This window comes from Hyaloscypha bicolor, assembly GCF_002865645.1.
Source record: "Hyaloscypha bicolor E unplaced genomic scaffold K444scaffold_182, whole genome shotgun sequence".
In the NCBI taxonomy this organism is placed as follows: domain Eukaryota; kingdom Fungi; phylum Ascomycota; class Leotiomycetes; order Helotiales; family Hyaloscyphaceae; genus Hyaloscypha; species Hyaloscypha bicolor.
The window spans coordinates 530,301-545,145 of NW_020194684.1; the positions used below are offsets into that span (position 1 = coordinate 530,301).

Below are 14,845 nucleotides of genomic sequence, written 5' to 3' on the forward strand. Positions count from 1 at the left end.
TCTGGACTAGGAGAAAGAGGAAGAGGTAGTTGGCATGTTGCGGTGCAGAAGTAGAAGTTATGCTATAATTCTTCACATGTCAATCTTCCTTATGTAAGAAGAGCATTAGGGATCTACTCTCTAATAATGCGCAAAATATTAGCAATCCACGTTAAGACAAGGGGCCTGAATTCGGGGAGTGAATCAACCTCTCGAACCATGCCTTCCATCTTCATTCTCAAAAAAAAACATTTCACGGCCATCTCTTTTGCGAGCAAAACCTCAAGAAGCGTCTTGCCCCCCTCACTTTCTTCGGGGTTCAAAACCTCCACGATAGATTCCTTTACAATTGCCCATCCGCCCTTTGTTTCCAGATCCAATGCTACGAGGAGTTGCCCCAAATGGCTCTGGAACAGTAAATGGCGAATTTTGCTCCATGCCTCTTGAAGGTTGTTGCATGCTAGGTAGTGATGTGGACGCAAAAAGGACATATCGTGGCCTTTTAATTGAAGAGTTGGAACGTGGAGTCGAATGCCACCGAAGTCGTACACGCCGAAACTCTTCAACTCCTTCGTTTTGACGCAGAACCGCGCAACGATATTCTGACCATGGGCTTCGAGACAGATGCCATGTTTCACAAGAGGGGGTAGGACCAGACTCAGCAGGTACGAGGTATAACTATAAATCTCTTTAGCAATTCCATTAAATATGGCAAGGTGCTAGTTTAGGAGACGCACTTCTTGACCCAGAGCTTCTTCTTCTCAACCGTATCCGGCCCAAAAATCCCAACCGCACAGCATATCCACTCGCCGCTCATAATTTTCTGTGCCGGCGCGGCAGCAACGATTAGCGCCTCACCTCTCTCCCTTGCTCTGATCTCCAGATGCTCACGCAAAACACCGCCGAAGTGCTTTGACTCCTCAAAGTCATCTTGACTTCCTGCAACAGCTGCAGCCTCTCTGAACACTCACAAGTCTTCTGGGACTAGCTTGCTTAGCTGGCCCAAGATCTGACTGCCAGCGCAAGCCGTCTATGGAGGGATTCTCCTTAGCGTGCTGGTCATGCAGCACGCTAGAGGGAGTTCAATCCTGTAGGTTAATGCTAACTCAGAGTCCAACTTTGCAATATGAGAAGAACTAATTTAATGAATTTAAAGAAAGTAAGGAAAGAATAATATAAAGGGTTAAGACCCGATTTTATGCTTAATATAAGGTGCTTGCGCTAGATCTTATATAATACTTACTCTTACATAATACTTACTCTTATATAATACTTACTCTTATATAATACTTACTCTTATATAATACTTACTCTTATATAATACTTACTCTTATATAATACTTACTCTTATATAATTTATATAATACTTACTCTTATATAATACTTACTCTTATATAATACTTACTCTTATATAATACTTACTCTTATATAATACTTACTCTTATATAATACTTACTCTTATATAATACTTATCTTATATAATACTTACTTTTATATAATACTTACTCTTATATAATACTTACTCTTATAAAATACTTACTCTTATATAATACTTACTCTTATATAATACTTACTCTTATATAATACTTACTCTTATATAATACTTACTCTTATATAATACTTACTCTTATATAATTGCGTCCCTTATTTCCTAGCAATTCGGGCTCGCTTTAGCTTCTTTCCTTTAATGAATTCTTCTTATACCAAGGACTACTAGTCTTCTTTATATTAAAGGCCTGGCCCGTAATATTACAATTTATTATCCTTCAAAAACCCTGGGAATTCTTTTGCGAATTGGTAAGATAGAGGCTATGGCCTCTATTTAAGCCGTTATTCGAGGGACGAGGAAAGCAGAGAAGGAAGACAAGACAAAAGCCCTCGTATAATGAGGCGAGCGGACACGTAGCCTGCAGAAGTTTTATAATACCTGCGAAGAACGGAAGCCCTCGCGGACTACGAGGCTAGCTCACGAGCAGCCTGCGGAGGATTTATAATACCTACGGGCGCTGCTGGCCAAGTTGATGACAACCTTCATTGCGCCCCCCATTACCCTATGAATGTTCCAACGGAGCTTGAGGGATAGGAAATAACAGATCCTACGATATGGCGCTTTAAGCTGCCAACTATTAGCACCCGAAAAGAAGGTCGACGTAGTGAGGGAGGATCTAGAGGAAGGGGATAAGATTCATGGAGACAATTATAAGGGGCAAATCGTATACTATAGAGAGGAGGAGCCGATGAGAAGGGAGGAATACAAGAAGAACGAAGGGAAGGATGATGCCGACAAGGAAATTGCGACCTTAGCCAAAGTTAATTGAGAGGAGTAGTATAAGGCTACTGCTAACGCTAAGTTGATACTCAATTCCATAATGCCGCTGGCCCTGCAGAAACATCGCAGGAGCCCTTTAGACCAAACACACATCAACTACACCATTGCAACCAAACCGGGGGGTCTCCCCTCTGTGTTTTGTATAAACTCCCAATGTCTATAAAACATCGTCCACCCATCTCAGATGTCACATCGCAATCCATTTACACTTCGCCAAGCTAACATGCGTAGCTCCAGTCACCGACTCCTTTTGGTAATACCATTATCGCCAGTGTTAGGACCTCGAATAGCTTTGGAATGGCTAATCTCTCCAACGGCCAACCGGGCTATAGCAAGAATTATATCATGGCGTGCCTTCGGCATTGTGGGGAAAGTGCTTGGAGTGACCCGCGGGATGGTTGGGCGTGCGTCATGGCGTGCGCCGCTACCGTGAGTAAACCCTGTTATTTCCCGGAGTGGTGGGACTGGAGATGGTGGGGGAGAATCTGTTGGATTCCTCCGCCTTTGACTTGCTTAATGCTCGTGCAGAGCGCCCACCAATCTTGGTCCCGCAGGGGGTGCGGGAGACGGGGAGGAGAAGGGCTGGCCGAGGTGCTCAGGAGTGTAAGAACTCGAAGATGGGACAGGAGGAAGAGGCCGAGCTCTCCAGGTGGTTGCAGTTCAGAAGTGGGAAATCTGCTATCAATTTTCAAAGCATTTTCACCTAATTCAAGAGCAAACTCAGACCAAGCACGTATAATGAAAGTGTACGAAGATCACGGCATAAAATGACGGGGTTACAGGGCATTTGGGCCCTTGGCATCCCCAGGGCACAATTTAGGGGTTGAACCCCGCTGTGAGGCCCAATGACTTTAGGCTATACGCCCTAAGCAGATCCCAAGAGGCGCTGTAAGACATTCACATGGTATGAGAATATCTCCAGGGGTAAATACCGTTGCTAGTGGAGCAACGATAGCGCTTGGACGCTAAATGTGTAGTTATGATAGGGCTCTTTAGCGAAGTATCCCTTGTAAGTGCATGGGATTCTTGGGGCTAAGGTGTAGTACCCCTTGCTCCCGTCTTCTAGCGTGTTTTAGGGCAATTTAGTGGCCGAGTGCGCCAGAAACGGACACTGAAGTGCCGTTAAAGCACAAATACCCTGTAATCCCGTCACTTATGCCGTGATCTCCGCACGGCAAAGCGGTCGTGTTATTTTTGTGTGCATCCTACGAAGTAATTCGATGGTACTCGTAATTCATGGCGCGCAAGAGTTAAAACAGTGCGAATGATACAGTTGATACAGTGGGTTGTGCCGAGACAAAGACCTGCCCACCAGAGAGTCGAGCCAGGACGAAATAATCGAACAATAGCGTCGTCTTGTGCCATCGGTGGTGGGAGTGGCCGACCGTGGGACGGAGTGCGGAGGGCAGGAGGTTCCTAGGAAGGCCCATAGCCTTGTAGCCTGAATCTGAATCGGGGGAGGTTCTTCGGCCCAAGCCCCCACTTTCCTTTTTCCGTTTTCTTCTTCTTCTTTTCTTGGTGTGCGAAGTTCTGGTCAGGTGGGTGCGGGGTTTCTCTGTTCCCCTTCCCCCCATCCCTCTACGTCCACTGTCGTTAGCAAATAATTGCTTTCTTGGTGTGTCGGTGTCAGTATCGTTGTGAACAGTTAGGGACCTAGGTAGGATAGACATTCACGTCACGCAGCTCCGTACTAAAATGTGGAATGAGAGGAATGAAACATCCAGTGTCTTCATTACAAGTCCCCATCGTGAATCCACACCAAACGCCCCTGTCTCAAAATAACTTCCACTCGGCATGAAGCCCATAGTGGTCCGTCAGCCATGTGCTGCTCAGTTGTAAACAGACGATTTAACATCAACCTCGCTTTTGACCATAATCACACGCCTCCCCTTGGGTACTTGACGAGGACTTAAAGTGTCCATTTCGCAAATTGTATCGCTGCCCTGAGTAGAAGCATCAAGCACTTCAGTGAAGCTCCTATTGCCATCTGAATCCATGTCTGCAAGTTCTCTTGTAGAGTCAGAATAGTCCTTTTTGAGCGTGTTCAGTGTCTGATGGTTCGATCTGTCGTTCCATGATACAGAATGAGTTCCGCTTTGTTGAGTGCTTTGTAGAGAGCCATTGAACACCAAGCGATATATAGGGCGAAGTAATGGAAGGCAGACTATAGCAATAAGACTTAGCACTGATCAGTAATGAAAGTGGTATTTACATACCCGCTATCACAGCCAGATTGACCTCTACTGTTGCCCAGAGAGTCATTAGAGCAAAATTCCACGTGTAGTCTGGTGATGTAACGTTGAGTTGGAAACAGATAACGATCTGGGTGATAGTTGCGAAGCAAATACTATCATTTTAGATTAGCTGGTAATAATGCAGCGAGCGGAGCTCTTTGACTTACAAGCCACCAAGCAGAAACATAGCAAACACACAAATCTTCTGATACAAGCTGATCTGTAATTTCTTGATATATGGCCCTGGCAATGCAAGGATTGCGAAGTCCATTAATAGGTGGGCTAGCACAGAACCCACAAAATATTTCTGATCGTTAATGGGGCATTTCCCTGATATCGTTTTGTCCCAGTAAGCTTGAACAGGTGTGCAGTGCAATAAATTCACCACAATCTGCAAAAGCATTAGCCCAGAAGTCCATGGCTAGGGATTTGCAAATATACATACCCTTACAATGGACCAGCACATAACTGCTGCGGCCAGGATCTTTATTGGCAGCCTCATACTCGAGACTCCGAAAATACGCCAGTAGAACGCAAGGAAAGCCAGCTTGGCAGGAGCCAGAGCAAATGTATAAAACAACTCTCCGATCCACAGGTTTAAGAAGAAGTCGCGGTACACTACGGTAGAGTCTCGGTGGATCGCTTCGATATGCAGGCCAACTCCACTCCTGATAACTACGAGCGGTGTTGTTATGGTGGTGCTCAACTGGAATCATTCGAAGGAGGCTCACAAAAGAATATATTAATGTCAAAACCGATTGTCATAAACTTGAAGCGACGTTATTATCGAGAATTGGGGGCTCTTGGATGGGGGAGTAGCGCACCAGAGCTACAAGGGTCAACCAATCGTCGAGCCACATCGTGGAGTGAACAAGTCTTTTCGAAATGAAACGCAAAGCAACGACCATAATTGCTAGGATAGGCGTGGCAATGACCGCAGCATAGAGATTTGGTTGCAAGTTCCCGGCTGGCAGATCGCTGCGAGGCATGGAATCCATCTTGAAGTCAACAAAAGAATGATGAAATCGCAGACTGCAGTAAGGACGACAGGGTGCAAGTCTCTACAGATATATTAATGGATCTTGACAGACTTGGTGGTTTGGGGTCGCATGTCTGTGCATGATTTGCTTTTCCTCTCCACAGTCTGTGCACATGTACGAAAGTCGCGGCCAAATGTCTGGGTAATACAGGGGCTGTCGGGTCGCAGGGTATTTACCGGGACCCCCTAAAAGGGGGGACGAGGGCCCCTGGAGCTGAGCTTGGCGACCGCGTGCTGAAGGGACTGTGAGCCCCCCTAATGGTACTGATGAACAGCTCTGAAAAAGGGTTAGTGCTTCCTTGCAGGGCTGAGAGCACCTCCAGTAGTACGAAGGCGTTGAGGGCTCAGACGTTTGATCGTGACCTTCCTGCACCCCATGTACCGCCACCAAATAGACTAGGGAAAATCTTCTCGGCCCAGCATTCTGACCCTAGGGCTCTCAGACAGTGCGGGGACACACTACCGCGGCCCGTGGGACTGGAGCGAAGTCTGCTACGGTAATATCCAGCGGTCAGAGCACGATTCACCATTGCCTGCGGAGTCAAGCAGTGTTCCTGGGCCAGGAGAACGCCAGACCGACAGTATGCGGGAAGCACCGAGCCAATCAGAGTTCTTGCTATCCGGGCCGCGCCCGCCGACCCGACTCGTCTTCTCGCAAGCCCCCAGCTCTGGATCTGCACCATGGCGCGGCCGAACGCCAGCGTGGTCACGGTATGTGAAACCACGGCTCGGCTGGATATGGGGGATCGAAGTCTTCCGGACACAGAGGGAAAGAGCTGTTTCCCTCAGGGCCGTTGAGACATCCTAGCAACTCAACATTAGTTGGCGTAATTTGCTTGAACTGTTTCTGTTGGCAACTTGGCAGAATTCTACGTGACAAAACCTAGTGGTCAGCCCCGCGTAACTGGCTGCTTCGGCAGAAGCGAGTGTGTCGTATTCGCAATTGTGCTGCAGCAAAGTTAGCGCACGCCTCGCCTGGCAATCCTCACTGGGAACATCGCCCCTGTCAGCTTCTCTTTAATTTACATCATAACCTTAATTATACCAGATAAAAAGTTAATATACTTGAAGGCCATATTTAAGCTTATTAGAATATTAACTTTATATTCTTAAGATTATAAACTCACTCCTGAACCTAGAAACTAGCGCACTCGCTTACAAGGCACATTTAATTTCACCAACTAATGAGCTTGCAAAGAATGTCGGTCGGATACAGTACGTGAGTCCGACACTTAGGAGCGGCGAAACTCAGCCACTGGGGGGAAGGGGGCAGGGGGCTGCATGCTAAACTTCTGCTCACTTCGTAACCAGGTTGGCACCTAATGGTTACTCCTCGTTGGCTTTCACCCCATGAAATAGTGATAGACCGTTGAGGTCCACGGAGTGAGTGGGTTTTTTCCACTGCCTTACTGTTAGTGCATTATTTTCGAGATCCTCTGATCACTGATCAGCGACTGTCTGAGGCCTGGAATTGATTTCGGCGCAGAAAAGGCCCGAATGCGACCAGCACGACATCCAAACCTGCGATCGGTACAGTAGAGTACGGTAGAGAGCACTCCGCTTACTGTACGCTGCGGGGTTGGCAAGGGTTCCCCGGCCCAACCAAATAACCATTACTCACATAAGGATTAAAAAAAACTCTCATCACTGAGGTGTGTTTCCAGTAGGTTCGCTCCACAAACCCTTTTGAATTCCAGCTGTCTTATTCGTTAATACTCCTTGTTCAGGCGTGTGTGGATCCGGACAGGGCATAGGTTTACTTGTATTCACCCAAGTCACCAAATATTCAGCGGATGCTCCCCGTCCCCCTCTTCCTGGAAACTTTATCGTCTTCATAAGGGCGATCGCTTTACACTAAAATAAAAGTGTAACATTATTACACTAATAACGCAAAGCAGAAAGTATCTTACTCGTACACTTGATAATATAGATGTGTAATGCACTAACCCGTCTAAGTAGCGCGAAAGGGGTCGCTAAGCCTAAAAGGGAGGAGAAAATACTCGGCTTGGTAAAATTTTTAGATTGCGCGTCCACTCTGCCGAGGGGGCAGGGAAGCCTGGACGAGAGCTCGAGAGGCCCCCAGAGGCCCTAAAGCAGCCCTCCCCGACCTCTCTAGGCTCAAAATTCTTGGAATCCCCCTTTGAAAAAGAAGAACAAAAGCACGTGCTGTAAGGCTCGAGACTCTCATTCGTTACAACACGAGAAGTGGCGAGTATCTTACAATTTTACGCGTAATGTTACAAACCGGCACCCCTAGTGTTCATTCAAATGAGTTAAAAGAGGACAGCTTCGTACTGCTTAATCTGTACTAGCCTAGCTTTTTTACTGGTGCATTCGTATCATTGACGTCTGTTCTACTCCTCGCTTGTTTTCTGCGAGGGGGAACTATGCACTATTTATCCAGAAACAAAAGTGGATCGTTTAAGATTATGCTCCTATCAACTTGACACAACCCCGAGTCAGGTTCCACCTGTTCATCCAGTAACAAAAGTGGATCGTTTAAGATTATGCTTCCACTATCAACATGACACAACGCCGCGTCAGGTTCCACTTCTTTGTAATCAACGTGTAGCGAACAGCAGAGTAGTTGAGCAACAAGTTCTCTCTGTGTCTCAACCTCTTCACATTATTTTCCTGGTGTTTTTATTTGGATTGGACCGCAGAATGGCACTCCTTTTTTCGTGGACGTTGTCAATGTCTACTGTTGCAGGTGCTTTGCTCGCGTTGTATTCCTTCTATGTCGTTGGTGTTGCGATTCATCGGCTTTATTTTAGTCGATATGCAAAATTCCCAGGACCCAAGTTGGCTGGCCTGACATATGGCTACATGTTCTATTACGATGCCATTGGCGGGAAAGGCCAGTATATGCACAGGATTAGGGAGATGCATGAGGAATACAGTACGTGCTATACAAAACCGTTTTAGTCTTCAGAACTTTCCTTCTGCCCCAACGAGTGGAAGTCTATGAGAAAGGCGATAATCGATTTCTAATTATCAAGCTCTGGGTCACGTTCAGGCGCTTTCGACGGCCGATTCATTTCGAATTTCTTTTTGGGAGTCAAGTGATTGCCACTGACCGAACCCCCAAATTTAGAAAGCCCAATAATCCGAATCAGCCCGCATGAGCTCCACGTAAATGACCCGGACTTCTACGACGTTCTCTTCGCAGGCGCGCATACCAAGCGCGACAAACCACCAACGTGGTCCCACGCCTTTGCGAATATAGACTCGGTCTTCGGCACCATATCCCACGAGAAGCACAGAGTTCGCCGTAGTGCGCTAAATCCACTCTTCTCTCAATCGTCTCTCCGCAAACTTGAGCCTTTGATCCAGGACAAGATCGATCGGCTGGTTTCCGTATTTCGGCGTTATCAGCAAACAGGTGAAGTTTTGCCTATGAGGGCCGCATTTGCGGCCTTGACCAGCGATATCATCGCAGATTATTGCTTCGGTGCTTCTGAGAATTATATCGAGGCCGCTGGATTTAATGCTGTCGTGCTTGAAACGACGGATAGCCTGACGGAGAATATGCACATCACTGTGCAATTTCAATGGCTTCCTCGGCTTATGGATAGCCTACCCGACAAAATTGTTGAGGGGATGCTCGGAGAGGGGATGGCAAAATTTAATGAGTTAAAGCGCGTAAGTGTATCTGCATCTAGATCATACGTCGAAAATTTGTTGACAGCCATCTAACACACAGCATTGCGTTAAAAAGATCAAAGAGACAATGGCCTCTGTCGGTGATTTTCGAGATGTCAAGCATCGAACTATTTTCCATGAATTGCTAGGGAACTCAACTCTACCACCCGAGGATAAATCGGTTGATAGGCTTTGGCAAGAAGCCCAAGTTCTCTTATCGGCTGGAACAGTTACGACTGCCACCTCTATATCGTCCGCGCTTGTGTTCTTATTGCTTGACCAAGATAGATTAAAGGTGCTTCTAGAAGAGCTGGAAGTCGCAATGCCGGATATCTCGAAGCCGGCAAGAGAAGCAGATCTTCAGCGATTGCCTTACCTGGTGAGTATTACCGACCGCTAGCAGCTCAGGCTCAGTCACCGCAATAGAAAGCAGCACATATCCTAACATCTTCCAGAATGCCGTTGTTCAAGAGACCCTTCGGCTCGTTTCGGGAGTTTCATACCGTATCGCCCGATCTGCTCCAGATGAGATGCTTCAAGTTGGAAAATGGAATATTCCACCCAATGTACGTACTCTGCCAGCGACCCTCATTTCCCACTCTACTTTCCGCCCCGTCTAAACAAACTTCAACAGACAGCAATCGGCATGCACGCACCCCTAATCCACCACTCGCCGGTCGTCTACCCCGAACCCCATGCCTTCATTCCCGAGCGCTGGCTTTCGTCAACCTCCACCAAACTCACACATCTCCCGTCTCGCCCACCAGGCATCCCGCAAGCAAATCCCAAATATCTCATGCCGTTTTCGAAAGGCACAAGACACTGTCTCGGTCAACCACTAGCGTATGCGGAGGTGTATATGACATTAGCCGCTGTGTTGAGGACATTTATGAGGTTGGAGAGGGCCGAAGACGGGACGGTGACCGCTGTGAAAGGGATGAAGCTCTGGGAGACGGATAAGAGGGATACGTAAGCATATTGTGGGAGTGCCCGCGTTGAATATCACTGACTCTATGGTTTCTACAGGGAATTAGTCCATGATATGGGCTTTCCGAGCCCGGCAGTGGGTAGGGGGAATACGAGAGTTGTTTTTGATTAGAGAATTATTGGTGTTTGAGGGGACTTGGAATTTGCGGTCTGGAAAGATTGAAAAGAGCTAAAATTGTGTCTTTTCGATAGGGGTCAGCTGGTTATTTTCGTACATGTTAAGTTCATGGTGGACTTTTGGGATGGAATTTTGTCAACGTCGTGATCCGAACGCGACTAAATGGCAGCCAAATCCTCGCGCCGTATTGAATCACCCACTTTTCCAAGCTCTATTCTTTCGCTTAATCTTATAATTATCTGTTAAGAGACAAGTTTTCCTTGCTTGTGCTTTGCACTTGGTTACTAAGCTTGCTGCTCCGCCACGAATTACTTTAACAAGCTTCTCAGGCAGATGATAGAACCAACAGCAGATGATTGCTCTCAGTTCGCTGCATCACTTTCCCCCGCCCCTTTTCCCCTGGATATGCAGCGGTTCGTGTAGCCCGGTCTTCTGGCGTTGTTTCTTTATAGAGAGCTTGTGATCAGGAGTCACAATCAGGCTCGGCTTCGATACCTGAGGTATCGATAAGGTATCGATACTGAATTATAGGTTACTTCTAGATACTTATATGCTGCGGAAGATGACATTCCAATTTTTCTAGCTAGTCCCTCGGAGGTAAGGAGGCGAAAGGGATGATCCTGTAGGGGTTTCGTGAGCCACTTCCTTCTCCACATAACCGGACACCGTCCCTCCATATCCTTATGCCCCTTTGCAAACACCCCGAACGACCATCTTTGATTAGCATCGGGGGCCTTATAGCAGAGCATCCAGTAATGATGGGCTTGGTTTGAGGAAGTCGTGGAGTAGCAGCAGAGCGTGCATTGGGCGTGACAGAAATTGCAGAATTCAGTATGCAGGTGATGCGGAAGTAGTGACGCGGGTGACGGTTTGAGCAGTAGGAAGAGGAGGAGAGACTGAGTAATTTTAATTTGGACTTTCTCAACTGCGCTGGCTGTAGATAGATAGTTAATAGATAGATCGAACTCTGTGGTGGCACTGCTCTGTTGACTTCCACACCGCGGACGTGCAGTCGGGGAGTTTTTACGAACGATGATGGATCGAGAACAAATATCTATTTTAACGCGTAGCAGAAATTTCATGACGGTCATGGGATAAGGTGATCTATTCCTTTTCGAGTCTTCGCTGGCATATGAACCTTTTTATTGGAAAGTGATGTTGCTTTCAATTTTCTCACTCAAGCGAAGCCTTCCCCTATCTTCCCCATTTCCGTCTCTAGCCTTTAACTTGCACTAAGTTGAAGTACAACAAATATATAACCATATTCTATTAACGAGCGCTTGGAGCACATAGATCCTTTCTATTATAGTCATTTGGTCTCTATCTTGAAAAGACCGCAAGCTAGTTTATCTATCTCAAAACTCTGGCCCAAGGTGGTAAAAGTAGGTTCAACCCACCGACATATCGAGTACATTGGAACCCAGCCTAGCAGTGTCATTACTCTCCCACTTACGAATAGTTCCGTGAATAAATCACTCAGACCAAAGTCTACTATCCGGGGAGTTATGGGGATGGTCGATTTGCAGATCTGCATAACTCTTAAGTTAGAGGAAGGTTGCACGTGCTCTGATGTTTGCCTTATCACGTGACCATTTCCTGAAATCCCCAACGGTCAGGACTTATAATTCTATTATATTTAAATTACTCTCCTCTCAGACGTAGCCCCCGATTTGACTACTTTTCATAGTTCCAATTGACATCGACAAAATAGGTGGTACCCTGAGAGGCTGGGCCCAAAAACAGATTAGGCTCTCTCACGGTTTCTCGGGAAAGGCTTCAATATTTGAGGTGATTGACAATGGATGAAATTCACATGGCGGCTGGAGTTTTTATTTCGGCGACGGAACCTTCATTTGCAAGAGCGAGTATATGGTGGGGCCTAGTAATCCCAAGGGTAATAGTGTTCTCTTTCCCTTTCAGGGTTCCCTTCATTTTATAACGGATCACGTGTGAAGAGTTCAAAGAGCAGGGTCTTTTTAGGCTAGTACGCGTGCTTAGCTATATGGCTAAACAAACCTGGATGAACTATCACTATAAAGAGTTTCAACCTGTCATGAGTCGTAAATCATAAATCATAATAAAACATGGATCTCCTTAATCACCCAATTCGCCATACCTTTCCCAAAAACAAGCAAACCACCCAGCTCCAGCTTCCTAGGTAGCAATCACACAACCCCCTTGGCCCATCTACTACTGCGGCCCAATCTGATTCTGCACAAAAACCACCATAACAGCTGAAAACCTGCATTCTTTTATCAGTACCCATTCTCCAAAGTAGGTTTGAATCCTCTCAAAAGAATTGAAGGAAGAACTACTTACGCAGCAGTAGCAGTAAAGATCTCAACCCTAGAGCTAGTGGACGACAGGAGCACCAGTCCAAAGGCAAAGATAGCCGTGAAAAGAGCAATGAGGCCGAGAATCACACCCATGCCATGGACTTTGGCAAGGATGGTGATGGCGATGGTGGGAAGAAGACAGGCTACCACTGTCGTGATTATAGATGTGACTCGTAAGATCCAAAAACCGGAGTACTCCTTGAAGCTGCCGGTTATGCTTTTTACCGAAGAAGCGCTAATGTCAGTCTCATTGCTTGCCTCAGAATCGTTGGACGATGTGTGACCCAGTGTGCCACTACTCGATGCATCCGAGGCGGCTCCCTTCTCCAAAGTCGCCGCGTCTGTTTTGTTCGAGGGCTTGCCGGAAAACACCGCCTTCCTGCAGAGCCAAAGGAGAAGACGGAAGAGCGAGAAAAAGGTAAGCCCGAACAGGATACCAATATCCCAAAATGGAAGGAGATATCTTTTCTGGTTGCGAAAAGGGTTGTCCTCGTGCAGTTGGTCGTAGAACGGGATGAAGCAGCGCTTCACCCACTGCGTCAAACCATCTGACGGCTTTCCCTGACGAGGCACGATAAGTTTTTCTTGGAACTCATTAGCTTCCCCTCTGGGCTTGTCATCTTGGGAGGAGCTTGTGAAGAGACCCCGGAACAGATCCCGTAGTGGTTTCTTCTCTTCGTCTAATTGGTTGTAATCGCCCCAGGCAAAGGCACCGATCCCCGTGAGGGCCGTGGACCCTCTACCAACCTTTGCAACACAGTTGCTCATCAGAAGGTTGACATTGCAGTTTTCGGTGTCCCTGAGTTCCGCAACTTGTGAGTATTCCAACAGTGCAGAATCTGTTGAGAGTTACTAAGTCAGTCATGTTTTCTTGGGCATTTTGAAATCGCTTACTGTACTCCTTAAGGGTCGCTCGGATCCTTTCAATGAGGACCCATTGCCGCGGAAGAGGGAGTGAGTTTTCATTATCTTTTTCTTTGCTTTCAATACTAGCTTCTCGACCCAAAATCAGGGCCTCTAGATTGTCTGCATACTTGGAGCTCTTCTCGATGTCGTCTGTCCGAAAGTCTTTCCACTCCTCCTCGTGCAATTTTTTCCGTAAGTAAATGAGTTCTGCTTGATAATAAAGCAAGGACTTTATACCAAGATCGGTAAAAGATGCAAAAGCCTCAAGATCGGGTTTTGTGGCGATTATTCTGGCTAGGGTAGGCCATCCATCCACTGGGAAGTTGACGTTGTTGGCAGGATTGCGTTCATCGTCAGGATCGGTTATTGAACGGGGGTCAACATGGGTGGACGCCTGAGAGAGGGTTGGAGATGGCAGTGGAGAATCAGATACTCTGGGCAAGCTTGTGTTCGACTTCGCCATGGCCGAATGGTTTTGACGTTGCGTATAGACGTTCGTTGGCATTGTCGTTTCAAAGTCCGTCGGAATAGCTAACCTACCGTTCTAACGGGCACGGAAGCATCAGGATTTGACAAGTCCGGTACGGAAATGCTTCTCGATCTTGCCTTTTGAAGTGATTTCTGGGCCAGGGCGCAGCAATTGCAGGGAACGGGCTTTCTGTGATTGCTTGATGTGTTGTCCACTGACATTTGAGGCCACTCTCGATGCGGGAGATGAGGCAGCCGTGCCCAACAAGGCGAGGTGCAGCAGCAAAGACCGCCTTAAAAATATTGGATCTTCTATTGGACTCGGGAGTGCGGAATGAGCATGGCTAGGAGAATGGAACGTCGTAGAATGTGGGCGATCTAGCATGTGGGTGGACAAAATTTGACTGCATCTGCATGTGTGATCCTCTGTGCTATTCGTCTAGCAGGATTGGGATGACCCTCACAAGATGAGCAGGTTTTGCACCGCCGGCAGACGGCTGGGCCTCGCCCGTTCAGATGGCCAGAGAGCGTGTTTCTTGCCACTGGTCTGGACTCCATCGTCTCTGCTCGTCATGGAAATTTCGCTCCAAAACCAAGAGTGAAGTTTAGATTCTGGGTCTGGAGGGCACGCACGGAAGCACACGCGGATTGACCCGCGATGAAGAGACTTTCTTCGGCGGTGGTGTTCTCAGCCCATCTCCGATGGCGAGTAATATTTCCCTCGGGACAAGCAATGATCCCTCATCTGCTGATGTAGGTCAATGGCGAATGGATTGTGCAGACCTGCGATGCAACTCCTATTTGCTG

The 14,845-nt window shown here is 47.1% G+C and overlaps 5 protein-coding genes across 5 annotated transcripts; 1 reads left to right on the forward strand and 4 right to left on the reverse strand.

Moving 5' to 3' along the window:
- Positions 1-113: 113 nt before the first annotated feature.
- K444DRAFT_545062 (uncharacterized protein) lies at positions 114-946 on the reverse strand (the record flags this gene model as incomplete). Its single annotated transcript, XM_024876106.1, has 2 exons — positions 114-657; positions 717-946. Coding segments are annotated over 2 exons (774 nt in total), but the record flags the coding sequence as incomplete, so codon positions are not given.
- A 3,047-nt stretch (positions 947-3,993) lies between these two features.
- K444DRAFT_601231 (uncharacterized protein) lies at positions 3,994-5,991 on the reverse strand. The gene is made up of 7 exons (XM_024878665.1): positions 5,932-5,991; positions 5,367-5,858; positions 5,274-5,310; positions 4,988-5,217; positions 4,710-4,933; positions 4,525-4,655; positions 3,994-4,472 (listed from the first exon to the last, which is right to left on the reverse strand). The coding sequence occupies exons 2-7, from the start codon at positions 5,538-5,540 to the stop codon at positions 4,138-4,140; spliced, it is 1,131 nt and encodes a 376-aa protein (XP_024727933.1). The 5' UTR covers positions 5,541-5,858; positions 5,932-5,991; the 3' UTR covers positions 3,994-4,137.
- Positions 5,297-6,418, reverse strand: K444DRAFT_223626 (uncharacterized protein). The gene is made up of 2 exons (XM_024871169.1): positions 5,932-6,418; positions 5,297-5,858 (listed from the first exon to the last, which is right to left on the reverse strand). The coding sequence occupies exons 1-2, from the start codon at positions 6,262-6,264 to the stop codon at positions 5,604-5,606; spliced, it is 588 nt and encodes a 195-aa protein (XP_024727934.1). The 5' UTR covers positions 6,265-6,418; the 3' UTR covers positions 5,297-5,603.
- A 1,791-nt stretch (positions 6,419-8,209) lies between these two features.
- Positions 8,210-10,588, forward strand: K444DRAFT_601236 (putative P450 monooxygenase). Its single transcript, XM_024878666.1, has 6 exons — positions 8,210-8,480; positions 8,676-9,223; positions 9,285-9,602; positions 9,679-9,789; positions 9,858-10,192; positions 10,250-10,588. Exons 1-6 carry the CDS (start codon positions 8,246-8,248, stop codon positions 10,320-10,322), a joined length of 1,620 nt encoding a protein of 539 aa, XP_024727935.1. The 5' UTR covers positions 8,210-8,245; the 3' UTR covers positions 10,323-10,588.
- A 1,705-nt stretch (positions 10,589-12,293) lies between these two features.
- Positions 12,294-14,245, reverse strand: K444DRAFT_223694 (uncharacterized protein). Its single transcript, XM_024871170.1, has 3 exons — positions 13,559-14,245; positions 12,648-13,503; positions 12,294-12,570 (listed from the first exon to the last, which is right to left on the reverse strand). Exons 1-3 carry the CDS (start codon positions 14,073-14,075, stop codon positions 12,519-12,521), a joined length of 1,425 nt encoding a protein of 474 aa, XP_024727936.1. The 5' UTR covers positions 14,076-14,245; the 3' UTR covers positions 12,294-12,518.
- Positions 14,246-14,845: the final 600 nt, after the last annotated feature.

Coding starts and splice junctions, on each gene's coding strand:
- K444DRAFT_601231 (XM_024878665.1), bottom strand. CDS start 5,540: ATGGATTCCATGCCTCGCAGCGATCTGCCAGCCGGGAACTTGCAACCA. Junction 4,934..4,987: donor TGTGCTGGTCCATTGTAAGG/GTATGTATATTT, acceptor ATGCTTTTGCAG/ATTGTGGTGAATTTATTGCA. Junction 4,656..4,709: donor ATGTTTCTGCTTGGTGGCTT/GTAAGTCAAAGA, acceptor CTAAAATGATAG/TATTTGCTTCGCAACTATCA.
- K444DRAFT_223626 (XM_024871169.1), bottom strand. CDS start 6,264: ATGGTGCAGATCCAGAGCTGGGGGCTTGCGAGAAGACGAGTCGGGTCG. Junction 5,859..5,931: donor CAGGAAGGTCACGATCAAAC/GTCTGAGCCCTC, acceptor ACCCTTTTTCAG/AGCTGTTCATCAGTACCATT.
- K444DRAFT_601236 (XM_024878666.1), top strand. CDS start 8,246: ATGGCACTCCTTTTTTCGTGGACGTTGTCAATGTCTACTGTTGCAGGT. Junction 9,224..9,284: donor AATTTAATGAGTTAAAGCGC/GTAAGTGTATCT, acceptor TCTAACACACAG/CATTGCGTTAAAAAGATCAA. Junction 9,790..9,857: donor AATGGAATATTCCACCCAAT/GTACGTACTCTG, acceptor AAACTTCAACAG/ACAGCAATCGGCATGCACGC.
- K444DRAFT_223694 (XM_024871170.1), bottom strand. CDS start 14,075: ATGCCAACGAACGTCTATACGCAACGTCAAAACCATTCGGCCATGGCG. Junction 13,504..13,558: donor AGCGACCCTTAAGGAGTACA/GTAAGCGATTTC, acceptor AACTCTCAACAG/ATTCTGCACTGTTGGAATAC. Junction 12,571..12,647: donor ATCTTTACTGCTACTGCTGC/GTAAGTAGTTCT, acceptor AAAAGAATGCAG/GTTTTCAGCTGTTATGGTGG.